The 24,121-nt window shown below is 40.0% G+C and overlaps 1 protein-coding gene across 1 annotated transcript; it reads right to left on the reverse strand.

Moving 5' to 3' along the window:
• Positions 1-288: 288 nt before the first annotated feature.
• Positions 289-22,473, reverse strand: Icos (inducible T cell costimulator). Its single transcript, XM_034498809.2, has 5 exons — positions 22,336-22,473; positions 6,943-7,272; positions 6,147-6,253; positions 4,976-5,060; positions 289-2,863 (listed from the first exon to the last, which is right to left on the reverse strand). Exons 1-5 carry the CDS (start codon positions 22,391-22,393, stop codon positions 2,850-2,852), a joined length of 594 nt encoding a protein of 197 aa, XP_034354700.1. The 5' UTR covers positions 22,394-22,473; the 3' UTR covers positions 289-2,849.
• Between the last annotated feature and the right edge of the window lie 1,648 nt (positions 22,474-24,121).

Raw genomic sequence — 24,121 nt, forward strand, 5'->3', positions numbered from 1 at the left:
AGACTTCTGGCTTCAGTCCCATTATCATGAAAACTAGGTCTGGTGGCTCATGCTCACAATATGGATACACAAGAGGTAGAGGCCAGAGGGTCAGAAATGGAAGGCCATCCTTAGCAAATTTGAGGGCAAGCCAGAGCCACATAAGACCATTTCTAAACAACAAAATAGAGTAGTAATAATAATAACATTTTTTACCTACTTAATGAAATAAGAAACCACGACAGCATGAAGCTACAAGTGAACACATGAATAAGTTGAAATTGTGACAAGGAACAGAGGACTTCAAAATACTTTCTCACAAAGCATATTTATTGTTTGTTGGGGGGCAGAATCAATTTATAATGGAGAAGCTTGACAGGAGCTTAGTCGAGAGATGAAAATGAACATTGGCAGTAATTTGACAAACCAAAATGTGAGCTGCCCTACGGGGCGCAACATCACTTCTGTGTTATTTCTGCTAAAGATGAATAACCTCATTTCATTCACGAAGAAACATCAGAGTGCCCCCCCCCCAAAGAAACATTCTACAAAATAATGGCTTGTGATCTGCAAAAGAACCCAGGCTACAGACTGAAGAGAACTGTCCAGATGGAAGAATACTCAGAGACAGGACAACGGAACACAAAGGGACATCCCCAGCAGAACCTTCGGCTCCAACATACATCCTAGAAGCGAGGGGACGATCTTGAATGCAGACCAAAGACGAGAGAGTAGTGATATATCAATGTTAATTTTCTGATACTGGTGACTGTCAAGTCATCAAAGAGTACAGCCTTCATTTCCATAGGAAATAGGCACCATTCTGTGGAGCCAGGAGGTCAATGCAGAAACTAACTCAGGCCGCAGAGCATGCATTTTCCTGTGCTTCTGACTCTTTTATAAGCTTCTGGATATTTCAAGTTTAGAAAGGGAAAAGTGGGACAAAGGGGGCGACTATCTTATGCAGCACACAAGGGCTAATTTTCATGGAGTAGATAAGGTCATAATTTCTTCACCCCCAGAAAACACAGCAAGGTTACAGCCCACTGCTGCACACGCATGCTTAGCTTTTACTTCCTATTATTGCTAACATCTTTTAGCAAGTGGCTCCTCTTTAAGCCAGATTTTATTTCACAGAAATTTTGTTCTTAAAGAATTCACTGTTAGGTGTTCAGTGTTGGGATGGGAATCCTTCCCAGAACATGGTAAAGCACCCTCACCCTCACACAGAAAGGTCCATCCAACTTGGGGGATGCCCTCACAAAGCCAGCCTGGCTGCCTGAGTCATCTGAAGAGAGAACACCATACCTGATTCAAATTACAAATTCAGTACTGTACTGTACATAGCCAGCATTACTCATGCTTAATGTAATAACTATATATTGATACACAGCTCACTTTTAAAGTAAACTGTAAATAAGCAACTATAACTTAAAACTATGATGCAACCCTATTTTACTTAAAGTTTGGGCTATTTTTTTTTTTTTTTTTATGTTGCACACACATGGGCTGTTCCAGAAGTCTTAGGCATGCAGAGTCAGGAAAGTAGAGAAAATGGTCCAGCTCGGAGCAATCATATGCTGTTTAAGTTCTAAAGAATGCTACCTTAAAGTGCCAGGGCTGACTTCCAGGCTGCACGGTTTCTAGGAGAGGGAACTCTGACTTGGCCCCTCTGCACTTCCCAGATCTTAGAGATCTGAAGCAGCACCTTGTCCCAGGCTCAAGGGCACCTCCCAACTTTGGGACTCCAGCATAGTCTGGAAAGCTGCTCCAGGCTCATGGGGAGTATTTCAACCTGTCAAACCCAGAGCAAAGCATGGCTATAGTCTGGCAGCTACCCCCAGAAACCGCAGCTTTCAGGCTAAATAGATAATTCATTCTACCCCAGGAGAATGTTTGCCCATTAACCGAGGGTTGCTTTGCTTGCTTGCAACTTTAATATGATCTACAAAAATAGCTAAGCTTGTGATTAATAGCACCATGGAAACACAGATAATGGTAGAAACACCACAGCAAAATTAATTTGCTTTTGATTCTGAGAAATGTTTACTACCACTAATATCAACACAGTAAACCATATTAACTGAATTTAGATGTCTTTGCTGAAAAAAAAAATTACTTTGGCAGGGAGAATATGGGAGAATCATAGCTACTTTTTTTTTTGAGCAGTAGAGGGGAAAAAATGTAGGCTAAAATTTCTATTCTGGATGACTGCAGGCTGCCAAGTAGACACGCAGAAGTATCTTTAAGTTTAAAGGCAAGAGCAGGCATCTAAGCCCTGAAGCACTGATCAGCTGGAGTCTAGAAGTTGGAAGAGAACATGTTGGTACCAATGCATGAGTTCAATGAAGTATATACATCAACATCTCAGAAACACAAGAGCTTCCGTTGTGGAGCATCTCCCTCTACTGTCTGATTCTAGAAGGAATGCTGATCTCTATGGAAAGAAAATGGAATCTGAAAAATGAAGACAGATGGTGGCCATTGGCTGCCTGTGTGCTTGACAGATTCATACCCTTGGCAGTTTTGTAAAAATGCTGGAAATATGTTTGTTTTCCTGGCCGGTGCATAGCTAGAAGCAGGCGTGGAGAGAAGAGGAGTATCCCAGTGAGGTCTGTTTGTTGAGCACATATGAGCTGGGTCTTCCGTAAGAAGAGGTTTGCCTTAAAAGGACTTATCAAACCCAGGTCAGTCTGATGAAATTCTGAGTGACTGATAGTCACTGATCCAGACAAATAAAACCCCAGCAGGAGATGTCTGTAGTTAAAACAAGTCAGTTGCCCTGTGGTCTAGAAAATAGAAGAAATTCTAGGTTCAAGTTCCAGGAGAACTAGTCCGTGTGGTTCCTCCATGGGTTCCTGTGTTCCAGCTTATGAGGTCACACCTGTAACAAAACATTCAACATGAGTTGAATTCCCTCCTACCAACTTTTTGTTTTCCCCTGTAGTGTATTCCCACAGACAGACAGACAGACAGACAGACAGACAGACAGACAGACACACACACACACACACACACACACACACACACACACTCACACACACACACACACCAGTTCCTCATTTCCCAAGAAGTTCTACTCATTCTACTCTTGATGTGTGGATTAGACATTATCTGAACTTGAACCCGTCCATCACTGGGTCCAGCTGCAGTCAAGTAAGACTCACGGGCATGTGCTGACTACTTCAGCACTGTAGTCCCATGTGCCCCCCTCTGCCTGCCTGCTTGTGGCTTTATCTGAGGACATGAGAACAGCTTTAATTCGAAGCTAGTTCAGGAAGGACAGAAAGATGCTCCCTGAAGCCAGCTCCCAACTGGTGGTCATGAAACCAGTGATCAGGCATCCCATGCCCCATCCTTCATAGAAATTCAGGAGGCCTCTGTACAGTTGATGGAGGTCTCATTAAGTCAGACCTCCAGAGCCTAAGCACCAAAACCTTGGTAACATACCCTCCACCTTATGTTTGTCGCCCCATCTCTCTTCCCTCCCCCTTTGCCATTTTTCCCTGGGATCACCACTTCAGTGAACTATTTGTATCCAAGTCCTCATCATGGACTCTGAGGGAATCTAAACTAAGATGGAATGAATTATTATTAAGATGGTGATTGGGGTAAAAGACGCTGGTTTTTTTTTTTTTTCCAGGAGCAACATAAACAAACAAAAGTGATTGCAAGACCCAAAGCTGTGATCTTAACTCTCTGGAAAGGAGCCACTGGCAGTCTGGACCTCAACTCCAGTTATCCAAAAAGAGAGCAAAGACTAACTGTGCAGGGCTAGACCCTCGTCCATACAGTGATTCCATGACAGTGTATGTGTGCCACTGAGCCACTGAGTGGTAGCAAGAATGTGATGGCTTCTGTTTCTTTTCCTACCCTACCTACATCATCCTATCCATAGGCACAAGATGTGTAAAATTTTCCACAATAAATGTTTCAAGCTCTCTGTATTCCTCAGACTTGACAGTACTTCCTTGTAACTCTCAATGGACTAGGCAAAAGCTCCACCAATGTGTTCTAAACTTGTACATCTTTCCAAACAACTGAGTGTTTTCATGAACTCCCCTCCCCCCAGCATCCACCTAAATCTCTCTTCCCAGCCTCACCTAAAATTTCCATCACCCACATGGTACCTCAGTCAGAAGTTTGCATTTAAAGGATAGTCAACAAATGACCACCATCTGGTTTCCTGAACTTTACAAGGAAGAGCCAGATACATCTCTGATGTTTAAATATTAGTTGAAAATCACCTTAAAACAACAGTGACGTAAGGAGTTTTTTTGTACTAGGATTTGAACAAAGACTTCATGCACGAGAGGCATGCTCTACCAGGGAGCTGCACACATCTCCATCTCCTTTTTAACTGTTTCTTTGGAGACAAGGATTCATCAGGTGGCTCAGCCTGGCCTTGTGCAACTCATTCTGTAGCCCAGGCTAGACTTGAATTTCTATCCTCTTACTCCAATCTGGGACTTTTTGTTACTCTTGTTCTTTTCTCTCTTTCTCTGTCTCTGTCTCTCTCTCTCTCTCTCTCTCTCTCTCTCTCTCTCTCTCTCTCTCTCTTTCTCTCTATCTTGAAATAGTATCTTAGTATCTTATATATCACAGACTAGCCTCTAACTCACCATGTAGCTGAAAATGACTTTGCCCTTCTGATCCTCCAACCTCCACCTCCCAAGTGCTAGGATTACAGGTGTGTGACACCATGCCCACTTACGTTGTACTGAGATGGAAACCAGGGCCTCATTTATGTCACACTAGCTGAACTCCATTTTTGACCCCTGATAATGTATTATCAATAGCAATTCACAAACATTATTTTTAATATACTACAGAGTACATAAGCCCAGTTGAAGTGAAAATTCAGACTTTTACATAAAATACTATAATTATCCTTAGGAAAAAATTTTCTTTCTTTTAAAATAGAAATAAACAAATCAATTCCAGTCTTAACATGAAGAGTGCTCTTTCCTCCCCAAAGCCCTAAGGAGAGCTGTACCTGCATGTCTAGATTTTTTGGCTGTGTTGACTGCCGCCATGAACATGTATTCGCTATTAGGGTCATGTACGCTGGATCCGTACTTCTGAAAAAGATAGTTAGAAACATGGTTGGTTATCTGCTCTTTCCCATCTTCATGCTTGTTTTCCATGTGTTTTCTGGATTGTTTTTGTAGAAGTAGCATGTGAAAAAAAATTGCAATTGTGGACTTAAGCTCAGTAAAACAATATGCAAAAGGTTCCCAATAAAAGGTGCTTTCTGAACTGGTGAAACGACTCCATGAGGAAAAGCACTTGCTGCCAAACCTGATGACCTGAGTCCCCAATTCCCAGGATCTGAAGTGGTACAAGGGAAGAATAGACTCATATGCTTACAGTTGTGCATGTGCACACACACATACACACTCACATGTGAACACACATGCACATGTGTGCATACACAGATTCACATACACACACACTCACATGTGAACACATGCATACACATGTGTGCACACCCAGACTCACTCACACACATACACACTCATACACACACATGCACACACATGTGCACACACACGTGCACACATGCACACATACACACAATCTGGCCAACTGATATACTCATAACATGCAGAGTGGAGAAAGTTCTTTGATCAAAATATCTGCTATATGAACAGCTAAAAAAAGTTCCATCACAAAAAGATATTTTGTCATCCCTATTAATATTGTCCTGAATAGCTTTTCAGACATTTTTCTTAAAAGCAAGTTTGATGATGTAACCTATATATAAAAAAAAAAAAGCAGTTTCATTCTAAACTACTGTTGGTACCTTGTAAGATAATCTCACTATTTCAGTGTGACAATTAAAAAAAACAACTAATTGTTTCAGCTTTGTTCTGACTCATAGGAAGCTTAGATTCAAATCTTAACCCAACATTTGACAATTTTTTAAAAAATCAACGGCATCTATTTTTTTATATTTTAACCTCCTTCCTAACTTTTATCTTTGGCCCCAATTTTTCATCTATTTGTGGACAAAATAGTAATAATAACGTATTTCTATAGGCCTCCAAATCATTTTGAGAGGTTTACCCTTTTGCTCAAGTTACTCTAGAGAAGCGTCCCACATTCTTTGATGAGTTAAAAGCTACCCAGGGAGGAGAATATAAGGGAAAGTAAACGCCGCTTACCTTTTTTGCAAACCAGATGATAAGTATGCATCCAAGAAGGAGGACCACAGCAAAAGCTGCACACCCTACGGGTAGCCAGAGCTTCAGCTGGCAGCAGAGCTGAGATTCTGGGTTGAAGAGGGGAAAAGATGCTGATGAAAGACCCAGAAAACATGCCCTCGTTCAATGCTGAACAGAGAAAGCGTTCATAAAATGTGAAGAAGGTTTTTAATCAAGGAAGGCTTTTCTCTCTCATAACGATGAAGCCCAGTAGATGACAACAAACATCACCCCTGCCTTACAGCAAGCACTCTGCAGTTCAGACTGGAAAGAGTATGCCAGAATGTTTACAAACATGACTAATAGGCTGTGCCTTCCCACATGCAGCTTTCACAAGACTAAGTAGGAAAATACTTGGTGTAATACTGATGTTCAGTTGTCTCATCTCTTTCTCCAAGCTGCTTCCTACCTTAGACAAGTAGACATAACAGCCGCTGAGTCATGAGTGGTTCTGAAAGACTGTGCTTGAAAGGCTGTGCCATAAGTCTAACTCAACAGTATATGTAAATAAATCACTTATTCCAAATAAACATCAGTTAATGTTAACAACACATCATCCCTTGCATATTTCATCCAAGATGATCTGCTGTCAACTACTTCTAAAGGAATTTCAACACAACAGAGAGAGAGAGAGAGAGAGAGAGAGAGAGAGAGAGAGAGAGAGAGAGAGAGAGAGATTTATTTCCCTTGGTGAGAAAAGTCTTAAAGAGGAGCACACACTTTTAAGGCATGATGATAAAAGCAACCAATGTCTTACCATAAACACGCAAATATCCTCCACTAAGGTTCTTTTCTTGAAAAGGAGGTGGATCAAAAATTGACAGGCTGCAGAAGTAATAGCTGCTGTCTGGGTTGTTTAGGAAAAAAGAGACACTGTTGTTGGACATCTGATATGAACAGAACATCTGACTATTGAAGGACGCCACATTTCCACTTCCCTTGGTCTTGCTGACGTCACAGAGGAGTTTTTTATCTTTGAACAGCCGCATTTTTAACTGTTTGACAATTTCAGGGAATTCACAAAAAATCTGCACACCTCCATTTTGAAATGAAAACATCCTGTGATTGGCCAAGCCATTGATTTCTCCTGGATCAAAAAAAGAGAACAAAGCAAGAGTGGTATGCTGTGAACACATTGCCATAATAATTATATTTAAGTGGGAAAGTGATTTTTTTTATAAAGCCACCCCTATTTATATCAAAATGAAAGATTTTATAGCCAAGCAAACAAAACCAGAATGTGACAAGACAAAACTATGCACTAGAATCCACCTAACCAGAAATGGGTTTTTCATGTGATAGACAGAATACAAAATGTTATGTATAAAATAACATGTTTAGATAGTATGACTCAGATAGTCTCCACGCTTTTACAGGTTCCACACTGAGGGCCATATGGTAAACAGATCAAAGACTGTTGATTTGCCATAATTTGTACTAGGAACAAAGTGCTCTCGGGGAGTGCAGTACAGCTGGGTGGTGCACTATAGTAGTCACAGGAAGATCAGAAAATGCCTTTGAAGAAGTGAGTTTTAACCCTGAAACCAAAACATGAGTCTCTGTTAGCTAAACAAGGAAAGACTTGCAGGAAAATATTATGGAAAATAAAGTTTTTAAAAGTACACAAATTTACTGGAGCTAAAAATTAAATGATTATATATAAATAGCATTACATCCTCCAACTGAAAAGGAAAGAAACAGATCAATTATCTTCAGACAGTAGCGTGTCTCTCATGGACCCCATTCACTAAGAACCAAATCGGCCCAAGGTGAGGTACCAGGTTTCTGCTTACTTTTTCACTTTTAAGGTTACTGGAACCAGGGTTGGTCTTATGAGCTATAAATACAGGAGGAAGACATTGAAATGGCTTTAATCTGGTTGTAGATTGTGAACTACTGGCTTATAGGTTCAAACTGTTTGGTTTATTTCATTTTTAAAAATGACATGCCATTTTTTAATGAAAATTTTTTCTTGCTAAGATTGTTTTTAAAAATTATCAGAATGGCCGGGCTGTGGTGGTGCATGCCTTTAATCCCCGGACTTGAGAGGCAGAGGCAGGCAGATTTCTGAGTTCAAGGCCAGCCTGGTCTACAGAGTGAGTTCCAGGACAGCCCAGGCTATACAGAGAAACCCTGTCTCAAAAAACAAAACAAAAAAAAAAAAAATTTATCAGAATGGTAGCTTTTACTTAAGTTGCTAAATATCTCTTTTTTTCTTTAAAAATTCGAACAATATAAAATAATTTAAACAAAAAAATGGTCATCTCTAGCAAAATAGAAAATATTTTTTTATTTAGACTTTTTAGTGGCATTATTTTGCATAGCAAACACATTATTTCATTCTCTGCTATCATCAAGGCCATTTTTAATGATGGTATACTGAGCCTACAGTGTTCATCTTCCATGATTTATTAAAATTAGCATGTGGGTGGTAATTTTCGCAGCACTTTGCTCTTATGTAAACACTATGGTATTTGCCCAAACGCATCTTACCATAGTACTTCCTTAAAGAAGGTTACAGCTCACATTAAGGTCAGCATCATTATGCTTGGCCCCTTAACATCTTTTAAGCTTCATCGCAATCACCTATGAATTTATTTATCAATTTATATCTTTATTTTAGTGTCTCTAACCCTTAGTGTATTCCTCTCATATTTTTAGAAAATACTCTCAAATTAGAGATTTGGCTATAAAAAATAAGTACAAGTGTTCCAGCTTCTAATTATATCAGTCAATACACCTTCTTCAACCATAAAAACACAGGAAATAGTAAACAAAATGCCTAAAAGTTGTGTTGCAGGGACTAAATAATTGACCTAGAAAATGCAGCTTAAAGTAAACTAGGCCCTGGAACCAGGGGAGGGAGCAAGACTTAAGCAGCAATTTTGCTCTGAAAACATTTCTTCTTCTTCTTCTTCTTCTTCTTCTTCTTCTTCTTCTTCTTCTTCTTCTTCTTCTTCTTCTTCTTCTTCTTCTTCTTCTTCTCTTTCTTCTCCTTCTCCTTCTCCTTCTCCTTCTCCTTCTCCTTCTCCTTCTCCTTCTCCTTCTCCTTCTCCTTCTCCTTCTCCTTCTCCTTCTTCTTCTTCTTCTTCTTCTTCTTCTTCTTTTTCTGCTTTATCTCTCAGAGTCGACAAAGCAAAGAGGCTGGGAATGGGGTTTGTTTCCTTCAGTAAGCTGCTTTTCAAAGAATGCTGAAAGAGCCCTTGGAATAAAGAGAAACCTGGGTAAACTGACCCTCATGTTGGGTGTAGTCCAGAAAAATCTCAATCAGGGGATTTTAGTCAGAGTTATCTTGGACTGCCATTACCCTAGACTTTAAAAGTAAAAATGCAAGCCAGGTAGAAAAGATGTAAAGTCGACTTTACAAATAGTATTTTTAAATATCATAACAAGTACATTAAAAAGAAAAAGAAAAAAATGGAACATGGGCCAAAAGGCAACAACAGAAATGTCAGATTAGACAATCGAACACCAGCATCACGTGCCTTTGAATTATCAGATGCCCCAAAATGAAACCACTGTGCTCATTATGGTTAGAGACATGAAAGACGCACTTACAATCCTATCATAAGGGTAAAGGAAAAAAAATAAGTCAACTAATTTGATAAAGAAATAAAACTGGCCAAAAAGTGTACTTACTAAAATCCAGTGAGTGGATTTAAAAAGTATATGAGGCAAGGCTGGAAAGAGAACTGACCAACTAGAAGACTTGATTAGCCAAGAGCCAGGTTAAAAAAAAAAAAAATGTATCCAGAATTCAGGCACAGTGCAATGAGTCAAGAATCTCAACTAATCATAAATATATATTTTAAAAAATATACACCACTAGACATACAACCCTCTAGAGTGTCAAAAATCAGCAGCACTGGCTAACTTCCAAATAAAGTATAGGACACAATAGTGATGTCTCCCTATCAGCTGTACAGGCTACACACAAGGCAACAGAATTAGAAATCACACGCGTGCCCAAAGAAGCCACCTGTCTGCCCAGAACACATTAGAAAGATAGTGAATGCGCACACATTGTGCTTTATTGCATCACCACTGAGAGCAGAGGGGCAACAAATACCTGAATGGATGCTACAAAATCCACCCGTAATGCTCTTGCCTGAAGGGAAGAAGAGAGTTTGCATCAAGAAAGAACATAGAAAGCAGAAAGGTGCCTGTGTGCTAACAATGCTTTATCCTTGGCTTGCGGTAATTGTGGGGGTGAGGCAGCCCGTGTGATGGTTATTCACTCTAAGTGTTCATTTATTATTTGTTCACACCTCTGTATGAGTGTTTTGTCTTACAGCCTAAAAGCATGCAGAGGAAAAATAAAGCTGCTTTCACTTCTTTTCATAGAGGGAAAGGTGCAAGTTCAAAGCAAAGGGGTGAGATCAGACCACATGCGACAGGTGCAGGTGCACTGGCTTCAAGCGAGGACCCCCTGAGGACTTTCGCCAGTGAGTGCCACATTGCACTCCTGCTATGTTGATGCCTCTGTCTCTACTACCTGCTGCAGAAGATAAGATCAGCGGACAGCTTCTCAGTTCCTTTAGCATTGTTCAGAGAAAATTTCCCAGAGACTTTAGAATGGCAGCAAGCAAACCACAAAGAGATCCTGGGTCAAAACTGTTTTAGCCTCTGTATACACATATAAAGTGTGTCAGCAGCTTCCGCTTCTTTGCCTACACTATGACCCTCAAGCTGGCACGAGGTGAAAATTAGCTTTGGGACTGCTGTGCAGTACTGCTCAAGGAATTGAAGAACAAATTCTGGTTCTGTCCTGTGCCTGACATGCAGGTCTTTACCTAAAGTACCCCTGTGGACTCGTCTCTTTCCATCTGTAAAATAAGTGAGAACAGTGTCTTTAGAGCGTTCTTTCTCAGAGATGGCTCAGTGGGTAAAGTGCTTATTGTACAAAAAAGCCTGGCATGTGGTGTGCATTGCTAACCTCAGTGCTGCGGGATTGAAACAGGCAGAGCCTAGGGACTTGCTGGGCAAATAGTAGGCAAAATGGTGATCTTGGGTTCAGGGAGAGACCCTGTGTCAAAACCAGAGTCAAAAGTGACTAAGGAAGATGCCTGATGTTGACTTCCAGCATCCACAGATGCATACACACATGTACATATGCACTTCTGTGCACACACATACACACACATACATGCACATACACACAGAGATTCTTTTCCACACTTACTTTCTGTGGGTTGACACATTTAGAAAAAAAATTAGACAATCAAGAGAAACACACAACTTCACTGTCAGGTGAGTTCCCTTCAAAGATATCATGTTTTCTACGATCTTCTTTTTGAAAAGAATGTTCCAAGGAGTCTGGAAAATGCTAACATGAGTGAAGCTATCTTTCTTGCCTACAGCAGGACCTGGGACTGCTAGGAAGGGTTCAGTTTTTCTTATATGCAGAGCAGAGGGTATTAAAATCAACCGCGGCCTCCAGAGTGTCATCTATCAGGCACTCAATGATCACTCTTAGCTTAAACACATCCTGGTTCATCTATCCATTATTGAGCATGGTAATGAGAAGACTGACTCATGTTTCCACATTCCCTACGTTTACATTTTAAGCTTTCAATCTGAAAAAAAAAAAAAAGGTTTGGCAACTGTAAACCTGCAATTTGAATGTTTGTAACCACGGTAGTTCAATATTTACCTCAAAATTACTTTGTACCTATAGGACAGATGTACTAAATATCAAATCACAAATTCTTTTTAGCCTCTAGCTGAATTTGGCACATTCTAATACAAAAAGAGAGAGCATTGCGCTATGACTGGGGATGTGTCATGTAAGTATGAGGCATGAGTTCAGATCTCCAGCACCCATAAACAAAGGTGAATATGCCAGCCTGCATGTATAACCCCGGCACGCCAAGGGGGTGGGGAGAAAGTCTTGGAATTCATTGACAACCAATATAGCCAAATACAGCTGATCTAGCTACATCAGTGAGCTTCAGGGTCAGTGAGAGATACTGTCTCAAAAAAAGGTACAGAACATGCATACATGTATGCACATATGCACAAGATTTAATACACACACACACACACACACGAAGGGGGAGAGAGACAGAAAAATGAGTGGACGTGAAACTCCTTACCTGTAGATAGATACCTATCAGATTCAAAAGGTTTGCTAACCTAACTGATAGGATTTTTGTTTGTTTGTTTGGTTGGTTGGTTGGTTGGTTGGTTGGTTGGTTGGTTGGTTGGTTTTCCTTTTTCATGATTACTAAGGGCCAGACAGGTTTAATTCTGATTCTTTAACTCTCTTGAAGTATATAATAGTTTAACTTGTCCAGTGTGTGAACAGGCCATGGGACCCGAGAAAAAGCATTCTGCCAATCTACCCAGATATTTACAAACACCATGTATTAGTGATTTTTAATCCAAGCATCAATGATACACATTTCAACGCTTAAGCTAAAAGCACAAATAGTAAGTGCTCATTTATATCCTTGTGAAGTCTTAAAATCTGTGTATTAAGTAGAACACTTGCTTTGATAGCAATGTACATTTCCCTCTACTGACACAGCTGGATGATATTCACTCTAGAGAACAGGTATAGTTTCTGAATCACTCAAAGCACTATGTCGTTTTTTTTTGTTTTGTTTTGTTTTGTTTTTTGGTTTTTTGGTTTTTTTTTTTTTTTCGAGACAGGGTTTCTCTGTGTAGTCCTGGCTGTCCTGGAACTCACTCTGTAGACCAGGCTGGCCTCGAACTCAGAAATCTGCCTGCCTCTGCCTCCCAAGTGCTGGGATTAAAGGTGTGCGCCACCACCGACCAGCCACTATGTCTTATAGGGTATATTCTTCTCACCAGGCTCAAAAGTGTCACCTGCTGTTGTGATTTTATAATGGTTTTTAAAATATAGTATATTTTATGATATAATACTATCTACCAATAGACTGCTTTCAAAAGTAAAATCTGAGCTTTTATATTATAGGAGTTTTTAGATTTTTTTTTCGAAGATAAGAGCATTTGTGTCTCTTATTTTAGGGACTGTTAAAAATCCCTGGAGCCAGTATGGTGATGCATCCTATAATCCCAACACTTAAGTGGCTGAAGCAAAAGGATTTCCACAAGATCAAGCTCATCCTAGCTACATAGTGAGTTCAGCCCAGCCTTGACTACAAAGTGAGGTGATATCTTAACAGACAAAAAAAGAAGAAGCTGAATGGAGAAGAAAAAAGAGGAGGAGAGAAAGGGAGAGGAGGAAAAAGATGAAAACCTCTTGAGAAAGGTCCCTCCCCAAAGAAAGAATTCATGAGAATTCAAAAGACTCTACTTGCAAATTGATTTCTTTGATATCCAAAGCATTTTATTTTATTTCTAAGTATCCGATAGTCCACCTAGGACTTACCCAGCTAGGGCTCTATAAACAGTTGTATTAGCTCTGGTTGAAAAACAGCTTTAAAGAAACATGTGGAGACCTCACATCATGCAGAGGATATAAAACTGACTAGCAATTTGATTTTATTCTTTTTAACTCAAACTTCTAACCACAAACCTCCTCAAAGGCCCCAGAGTGAGAGATAAAATCTCCTGAGTTTGCAATTATTGATAGTGCTTATTAAACATATTTTCTGCAATCAAACAATGATAATCTTCAGTTGTCTCAATATAGCAAAAGAGTGTGACACGAAAGACTTACCAACGTTAAAATGGTTGTATTAGAGACTTGTTACATTTGATCTTTAACTCACGAATTTTAGCATTGTTTTTAAAATGTACTTTCTACCATTCTTTCATCTTTCATAAAAAACTGTCATTTCTTATGAGTCTTCTAGCTAAAACCTTTAGAACCCTGGCTAGCAGACTCTTATCTGTGTATTGTGCCTACACTCACATTATAGTTCAAAAGCATCCCCAAACCTAGTAAGAGCAAATGGGTTCCATAGTAGAATGGGGGAGCAAAAATGGCATGGGGTTCTATGCCATTTAGAGAAAGCAAACCAAAAACATAAGGAAAAGTGGAGACAAACCCCCCCCCAACCAAAACATTCTCTCTCTATATGGTTCCTCCCCCTCATGGTGGTGTCCCCCCCCCCAGGGTGTTTCCCCCTATGGTGTTTTTTTAACATTCTCTCTCTATTCTCTCTCTCTCTCTCTCTCTCTCTCTCTCTCTCTCTCTCTCTCTCTCTCTCTCTCACACACACACACACACACACACACACACATGCTATGACAGCTGCTTTTACTCTCCAAGGAACTCTGAAAGGTGGGGGGGAACCCTTGGTTTTCTAAGCATGTATAATAAGAAAAATGAAAGTTCCATTTTCTTCTAGTTAAAAGTTATTTTCTTTGTGAAAATGGAAAAACCCCAAAGGTGCTATAAAACTTTGAATCAATATTCACAGCATAATTAATTTGCAAATAAACTACTCTGTTAGTGATCTCACTGCCACTGGTCTGAAATTATCATAGGAAGGAAATCACATGAGATTAAGTGAAATCAGCTCTATTCCACAGAAGGGAGGGGAGATTGGTGTTGAGATTCATGAATACAAATATTGCTTTCCACTTCCCAGTTGCTGTGCACAGTGCTTTAGGCTCACACACACAGACATTTGTGTGTGAGCTCATTCACATTGCTGCTTATCTCCAGCTCAGCCCTCCGGGCAAGTTTTCCATCCCTTTTAGCATCTTTCTCTGGATACAGTCAACCCATCAAGTATAACATGCCCAAGCTGAGCCTATTCACTCACTAAACCCTACACTGTGTCTTTAGAGACTCACTGGCCAGGCCCAGGATGCAAAGAGTCCTCATCCTCTCCTCTCCTCTCCTCTCCTCTCCTCTCCTCTCCTCTCCTCTCCTCTCCTCTCCTCTCCTCTCCTCTCCTCTCCTCTTCCTCTCCTCTTCCTCTCCTCATCCAATCAGTCACTAAGTTCTGTTGACTCTAGCTCATAGAAACTTCTGAACTTAGTCTTTCTTCTCTGTTCCCATTGCCAGTCTAGATCTTAGTGTCTTCTTTCATCTGTAGAAGCATCTTCTTAGCTGCCTGTCCCCATTTCAACACACACACACACACACACACACATACACACACACAAACACGGAGTCTGTCTCATCCCTCCATCTGCCTCTAGAACTGGGTTTCTAAAGAACATTTTATTCCCTAGCTTGAAAGTCTTCATTAGTTTTCTGTTGCTTATAAGGTAAAAAGCCTGTCAGCCTGTCTCCTTGGCATGACACCAAAGCCTCCATGATCCCGCAGACCATCTGGTCTAACCACACTGAAGTTGTGGGCTGTTCCTTTCACAGTACTTCTTCTGTTTCCACAAACTGCAAAGTTCAATCAGTCCTTTATTCCACTAGAAATACTCCACCATTCTTTAAGAACTGTTTTAAGTGGCAAGTCCTCTCTTTAGGTGTTGCTGAGATGCTCAAAGACTCCAAACTCTATGCTTTCAACACTTTATTTAGACAACATATTTCTAACATATATATTAGATCCTAATTATTCTTGTCTTGCTTCCTCATTTAATCATGAAGTCTACAAGGATAAGAATTGCATTGTTCCTAGGACCTGGAACACAGTAGGAACTCAAAGATACTTTTAAAATAAATGAAGATAAGGCCATGAAGATGCCCTTAGCATGGACCAAGAAAATAAGACAAATGAAGAAAGAGGTCCTATTTGCTAGAAATTGGGGAGCACTTACAAGGCAAAGTCAAAGACTCAAACTGATTGATGCCCATCCAATGTTTTGAATTCCAATCATTTTCAGGAGCTTCCATTGTATTAACTGTGTACAGGGTTAAATGTATTATAAAATATAACACTTGCTTTCCAAAGCTAGCTTTCAAGTCAGATGATCATTTCTTAATCCCTGTTTTACAGCAGAGAAAACTAAGGTTTGGATAGCTATGTTCAATAACCTTTATCCAAGCTAATAAAGTCAGCAGTAAATATTAGTCGTAAATTGAATCAGACAATGTGATCTCAGAGCCCAGTTACTAAATGGGCCTCCCAGTCCAATATCGTAGTCCAAATCCCTCACTTTACAGACACTGAAGTATAGGATCTGAAGAGATTTGCTATGGGAAAAGAAATGTTAAGTTAGAAGTGGACATTCCTTTAAGGTGTATCTGTTAGTACTACAGATACTCAGTGCTCACATTGGTACCATGCATGTGTTCTGTGACCAAAAGGCAATTACCTACCAAAAAAACGTAAGACTGTTTCTCAAATATGCAATTACATGTGCTTAACATCCTTAGTTATCTAGATATTTATTTATCAACCATTGTGTATTAAGCTGCCCTGTGTATTTAAACTTGAAAAAAATAAACTAGTTTCTTGATACCAGGGTCCAAATTTCTCATGAAATTTGTCCAGTAATTTCTCTTCCTATAAAAATGGATATACATACGTGTGTGTGTGTGTGTGTGTGTGTGTGTGTGTGTGTGTGTGTGTGTGTGTGAAGCTTTAGTTGTAATTAAATAAGGGCAAACAGACATTCCTATGGGATTTTTGCTTGAATCTTAGATGGAACAAAATGATTTTGAGTGTGGTGAAGTGATTATGTTGCTTCTGTTGCATAGATGGATTCTTTAAGGACAGCACAAACATTAGCTGTTCAGTCTGATTTCTCAAATGCAAAAGCAGACCCCTCTAAAAAATTCTTGGATTGCTTCTGGGCAGTACTTTACCTGCAACAACATGACTCAGAAAGAGTTGCTTCATCAGCAGCCATGATCAAGTGCACACAAACACTTGAGTCTATCGCTCTGCTTAGTCATAACCTGTCTCTTTTCCACTTTATCTTGAGCAAAGCAATCATAGTATCATAATATTGTGCACGGCCTCCAGAGGTTCCCAGCCCCAAATTCCCACTCTCAAATATTGCACACTGATGTCTGTTTAGACAACTTTACAGACCAAACCAGTGAAAGCAAACTGTGGCTTGACCAAGAGCTTCAACTTATGTTTCATGATCTGCACATACTTATGTTCTACTTTTCCAAACATAATTTTGGTTTTTTTTGTTTTGGTTTTTTTTGGGGGGGGGGGTTCAAGACAGGGTTTCTCTGTGTAGTCCTGGCTGTCCTGGAACTCACTCTGTAGACCAGGCTGGCCTCGAACTCAGAAATCCACCTGCCTCTGCCTCCCAAGTGCTGGGATTAAAGGCGTGCGCCACCACTGCCTGGCCAAACATAATTTTGAATTTTTATAAAATTTCAATATTTTCTTCTTCCCAGAATGACTGAAGACTACCACTTAACAGATTTTGTTTACTAGAAGAGTAACTCATTTATTAGAAGATTAAGAAACACGGTCACTACTTATGTAGACAATATGAGTGATTTTAAATATTTTTTTTAATTGGAAAGCCCTGTAATTCACTTTACATCTTAAACAGAATGATCAAATTATCTGAGAAGAGAAAGGTAGCAAAATTGACAATAACCATTCAATTTATTACACATGCTGATGTGAACATTTTATGTCAAGTAACAAGTGCTATAGATGGTGTCATGAACAAAGCTAAGACAAGAGTTGTTTTTTTTTCTCTGTGTGCCTACAGGTTACTGGTAAGAAGTACTAGTAACTTAAAAAGCCTAAGTTCTAATAGATCTGAAGAAGCTCTAGTTAATAAGCACAAAAATGAAAGGAATTTTGTTCACTCCGGTGAGAAAAGTTTCACATGAGAGTAACAGAAAATTCTAGAAAGAGGGGAAGACAGAGAGGAAAGTGTGATCAGACAAACACTAGAAAAAGAAAAATATATGGGAAATAAGGAATAAAGTTTGAGTTCACAAATTGAGAAGAAGTGTCTGGTCACAGACAAACTTCATGAAAATACATGAGAAAGAGCTACCTGAGCAGGAAATTCTTGAATCTCAATGTTAAAATGAATGGCTTCCAAGTTCACAAATTCTACAAGTAGGGCAGTTTGTCAGCCGGTAGAGTGCTTGTCTGGCATACAGGAAGCCCTAGGTTCAGTCTCCAGCCACATAGACCAGTGGTGGCTCATACCTATAATCCCAGTACTTAGGAGGTACAGAAGGAGAATCCGAAGTTCAAAGCCAATTAAGGCTACATGAGACCTTATCTAAAAATTGTTTTTCACTAAATACTAGAAGAACTTTTCTTTTGTTAAGTTAAAGGAACAAGACTTAGACTAACATTAAGTGCTCCATCTGCAATCCAGAAAGCCACAGAGCATAGATGAAAACCTCTAGGGAGAGCAGACTACAGACTAGAACTCCTAGTCACAGGAAAGGTATCTGTGGTACTGGTGACTATAGGCTATAAAAGTTTTCCTCGTAATGTTTAATGGGGGGAAACATAGTCCCCTGTGCTGAAATTAATAGAAGGGCTCTGAGCACTGATAAGAACAGAGGTCACAAGACAGGAGCAGCATCCACACTGATGCTGTCTCTGAAGTCCACTTCTGTGATAGAAGGACAAAGAAAGGATTAGAGGGACAGGGAAGGAATGCTCTCAGGAGGGAACACAGCAATGATCTTACGTGACACTATTTCAACTAAACCTATGGATAGACAAATGATGGGGCCAGTGAAAAAGTGAAGGAGAGAAGGTCACTTCAAGGTTCTTATGCCAGTGTGGCAAGTCGGGTTTAGGCATGACACACAGGGCACAACAATGTTCATTTCTATAAAAAATGAATAAACAGGACTGAGGGTACAGTACTTACTTAGCAGGCATAAGGTGCTGGGATCAATTCTCAGTGATGAATAAACTGAACTAATTATTCAATTATGATCCTCTGAACATAACAACTTGATAGATTAAGAAGTTGTATCAGGGCTTGGAGAGATGAACTTGGTTACTAAGGGCACTTGTTGCTCTTCTGGAGGGTCTAAGTTCAAATCCCAGCACCCTCATGGTGGTTCATAGCCATCTCTAACCCCATTTTCAAGAGTCTGATACCCTCTTCTGGCCTCCATGGACACCAGGCATGAATGTGGTACACAGACATAAGTATAGACAAAATATCCAATTGCATAAAACAAAAATAATCTTTTTTTTTAAAAAGTATCATCAACCTTTCATATTCACCAAAGACAACAAAAAAGATTAAAAGGAAATGTTACTATTCCAATAAACATAGAGAAAAACAAGGAGATTAAATAACACAGAAAAATAAGAAGTAAATACATACACTCTTGTAGGCATGAAATCAAGGCTTACCATGCTGAGAATGGCTTAAATTCATCTATTCAGAGAAAGGGTTAGCAATGCAGAGTTTTTCAATGCAGCTTGAATTTTGGAAACAGGCACTCAAAGGGGGGAACTCAGAGGTCAGCTCATCTCCCCAGACCTCTCTGAGCTCCATGGGGAAGATCTGGTGTTAAGAACACCAAAGGGCTGTTTTTCCAGAGATGGTAGGATTCTAGAATGACTGTTCAGTCACTGTCAGAGACGGAGTAGGTCTAAGGTTTACCCTCCTGGTTTCCTAAGAGAATACCTCCTGAGACACGCATTTACTAGATATCATGAGCTGTCAATCATTGCCACTGGCTGCATTCTCTACACTGCTTTCAAAATAGTCTTCCTAAAGCCAGAATTCAGCAGATCAACCACATCACCCCACATTGCCCAGGAAGGTAATAGCTTCTCTTATAGCTTCTTTCTGCAGAATCTTCTGTAAGAAAGAGCCTTCTACCATTCCAGAATCATTAAAAGAATAAGATTTTGTAAATTTTACATTGAGATCCATTGAAGACTGGGATGTTCCAGACTCAACCTTCTTAATTTGGCAACTAAATAACAACGTTGGTCAGAATCTTGCCCTCTTGAGATTTGTATTGTTCACATATCTTCAGCAGAGATGGGCACATTGGGCTCCTACCGATGGTTCTGCTACTAGGTATTGTGTGACAGATCACTTAGCCTTTCCTGGTTTATGGGTCTTTGTCAGCACTGCCTGAGGGTGAGAAGCCATGTATCATTGTGGCATGAGAAAGCCAAGAGTTGGAAGCCTTAAAAGTATTACAGGCACCTGTGAGTGCTTAGTTTCCTTGAGTTTGGCTCTGTTTTTATAGCTGTGAAATTAGGAGTGTATGCAACCTGGGGCTACTTTGAATATGGTGATCATCAGTGTGTTTATTACCACTGTTAACGCTGCTCATGCTTCCATTTTGATACCTGTCATTGGAAAATGGCATTCTGCATGATACAATTTTCCATGTCATTAGAATAACTAACATTGGCTTTACTCATTTCTCATCTCAGGTGACTATTCCAAAAGATTTTATTGATCACCTTAGCTTGGCAACTTGTGACAGTCCTAAGGCTGGATCCATTCCTCTGCAGAAATGGCACCACTGTTCATACAAGTCTTTCTGAGCACAACACCATCACCATGACTACCCAAATGGGTTTGGGATACAGAAAACATTTAAGACATTACAATCCAACCATGTGGTAACTGTACAAACGTTCTTGGAAGAAAATCCAAACTCTTTAGCATGGCCCTGTGGGCTGAGAAGTCTGACCGCTGACCTCTTTCTCAGCCTCATCCCCAGCTGGCATCATCCCCAGCTTCCCTTCCTCCCTGTGCTCAGCCACGTCAGGCCTGGTCCTTCTATGACAACCTCTGACCTTCTATGACAACTACAGATCCTTTGTATTGACTTTCCACAGAAGTTTCTTTTCTTACCTCCACACTGCTCTTTCCACTGATTCCTGTGTGTCCTCTCAATTTCAACTCCTGTTATTTCCACAGAACACTCTGTGTGGCTCCAGCTACACACACACACCCTCCCTGTCTGACCTGGATCCTTGGTACGCTCTCTTGCCATCAATTCCTAGGATTATTTGATTTATGTCTCTTTCACTAGGACTTAACTAGTCTCAGCAGAGTGGGCCTGCCTGGTCTTGCTCACCATTGTTCATACAATAGCCACCCCAACATCTCCTCCACGGCAAGTGTCCGGTGATCCATGAATGAATGGATGGGTGGATGAGTAAATGAGTGGATTTCTCTGCCATGGCTATTCTTGTTTCATACATGCTGCTAAGCTTTACAGGAGGGGAGGGGGTGTTGTAAACCAGGCATACATAGCTGCAAACACATCTGACCCAGGGCTGTTCTTAGTATTCATTCCAGGTAAATCCAATGAGAGGGTGGCCCTCTTTGCTCTTTCTTCATCCTTCTTAAGGACATTTGAACACCTTTGAAACAGCACGATATCAAATGATGAATAAATCCAATTTTAGGTTTGACTTTTTTTTGGATAAAAAAGTAACGTCTCCATCTCTGTACCACTGAAAAACTGCATTTCCAGATGGGCTTCTACCACTGAATGTTCTGCTTTCACTTCTCCTATTAAAGGCATTTCCCACCACTTAATGTTTCACTTCACTTATCCAAACTTCAAGAACAATATGTAAGTGCAACTAATCAGAAGCAGAAAAAGACCACGTGTGATTACTTACACTGCACATGGCCCTCTTTAAACTGCTCATGTAGAGTTTGATAAATGTCACCCACAAAAAAGAATCAAAGATTCCAGAATGTTTAAGGTCTAGAGGGGCTAGTGAATGCTGTCAGTCATCCATTCCCCCTTTTTTAAATTTCAGGATGACCTTCATAGCTAGTATCTAAAAACCTTATAAGATCAGCCAGGGTTAGTCTGGCTCTGTCTTGAAAAACAAAACAATCAAAAAGAAACAAAACAACAACAACAACAACAAAAAAACCCTATGACAGACTGTGCATTTAAGACATAAGACCATCCAGGTAAGATTAAAATCAAAATTTCCCCTTTGGAAGTCTATCCACTTTATTCTCTACTGTAGAAGGATTTCCAGGGCTATTCAATTTCTATTCTGTTGACCCAAATCATCTTGCCTTTCATCGTTCTCTAAAAACAGTGAGCTGCTGTCCTACTTTATACACTGGCAGGTAACTTCAAGCAAGTAATTTAAAATTGTAATGGTCTGTTGAAATGCACTTTCTAATGTTAAAACACGGCATCTAAAGAAGCAATGCCATCCACGCTGACCGGGCATGATGCCCTGAGCTGTGAGCTGTGGCGCTTCTGGAACTGTCTGAGCTTTTAAAAATAAAATAAAATAAAATAAAACATTTTCCATTTGTACTTAATTTTTCTACTTTAGATTTTTCTTAATGTTCCCTTGAAGTACAACTCAGTAAAAACTATGGATAGGCCACTCACCTGTTAAAAGTCTGATTAGGAAGCAGAAGACAAAGACAAAGCAGATGTATGGCTTCATGTCTGCCAGGAGCTGCAATCTTCCCCTCCAGTGCTCAAAAGTGTCAGTGAAGTCATGTTCTCAGTTGTTTTCTGTTTTCTGGAGAGGAAGTGGGTTTGTGGAGGTTGGTGCGGTGTCACATTTACCATCCACTTCTACATGGAGAGCTAACACAGCGCCTCCTGCCTGACAAGTGTCCAGTGCTACATGAATGGATGGATGCGTGAATGAATAAATAGATAAATGGATGTGTGAATGAATGAATGAATGAACAGATGGATGGATGTGTGAATGAATGTATGAATGGATGATGGATGGATGAGTGAATGAATGGATGGATGGATGGATGGATGGGTTTCATTTTCAAAGCTATCATTTGTGTCATTTGTGCTGCTAGGGACTTCATGGACAATTGATATCATGCTGTGTGGAAAGCATTACTATTTGTAGGGTGGCTGCTTAATTCACAGATTTTTGTTGACCATGAAGACAGGAAGAAAATGTGGCCCTCATTCTGGTTAGAAATACGAAAGCCCATCATTTTCAGAAGCCATTCATTCAGATCTCTAGATCACTAGCTACTGGGGACTGCAGGATCCCACACCAATGATGAATAAGACATATTTTGGCACATTTGTCAGGGCTATTTGCTCCAGAGAGGTAAGTCCTTTGAAATAGGACAGAAAATAAATGAAGTTTTTGAAGAAATTGACATTTTTTAAAACATCTGAAAGAGGAACATTCCAGGAATATGAGAAATAATATTTATACGGTGTTTGTTGTAGATTATGATTTTATAAATGAGGGAATCAGGTTTAAACTGACTTAACCCCCAAGTTACAGCCATCTGTAGAAACTCAGAGTCTATCTGCATGTATGGGTGTATATGAAGCAAGAAAGCTAAGATGCCTGATAACAACCTCTGTCCCTGTAAAATAAGAAAGAAAACAGTGGCAACAGCGATAATGCAAATAATTTGTTTACAGCCACCTAAATTTTATATAAAATATGTGAAATATAAAAATATACATAAAATTTAAAGGTAAAGGGGATGGAAGATGGACCAGTGATTAAGAGCACTTGCTGTCAAATGTAAGGACCTGAGTTCAAATCCTTAACAACCAAGCAAAACCTGGGTGTGACTGTACATGCCTGTAACTTCAGGAGGGCAGACAGGAGGATCCCCAGAGCTCACTTGCCAGTCAGCCTAGGCAAAATGGTGGGCATCAGGTTCCATGAGAGACCATGTGTCAAGCAGCAGCAGGAATGATAGAGGAAGATGCCCAGTGTCCTCTTCTGACCTCTGAATGTCTGCTCATATAGCACATACAACACATGCATACTACACACCATACCCACCCCACGCACACATACTTCAATGTAGAACAATGCATGTTTACTATGTATAAAATATACCACACTATACTTAAATTGTTTTACGTGGACTTTTTGTGTGTATATGTATTCATATTATTTTATGCATATTAAGTTATTTATTACTATTAATCACTTTATGTATTGGGGTCCCTTATGTTTCTCATCTCATAAATAGGAGAAAATGAAGCACAGAAAAGTAAAGCGCCTGGCCTGGTCCAAGCCCTACAGTAAGTGTCTGTGCTGGCATATGAACAGTCTAGCTTCCAAGTTTCCACTAGTAACCAAGTAGAAAGAGCCATTCATGCCAAGGCCTGTCACTAAGATGTAGCTGAGGTCTTCTGCGATTGCTTCATTTTTAGCCTATCCTCACTG

Source organism: Arvicanthis niloticus, chromosome 3 (genome assembly GCF_011762505.2).
Source record: "Arvicanthis niloticus isolate mArvNil1 chromosome 3, mArvNil1.pat.X, whole genome shotgun sequence".
In the NCBI taxonomy this organism is placed as follows: Eukaryota; Metazoa; Chordata; class Mammalia; order Rodentia; family Muridae; genus Arvicanthis; species Arvicanthis niloticus.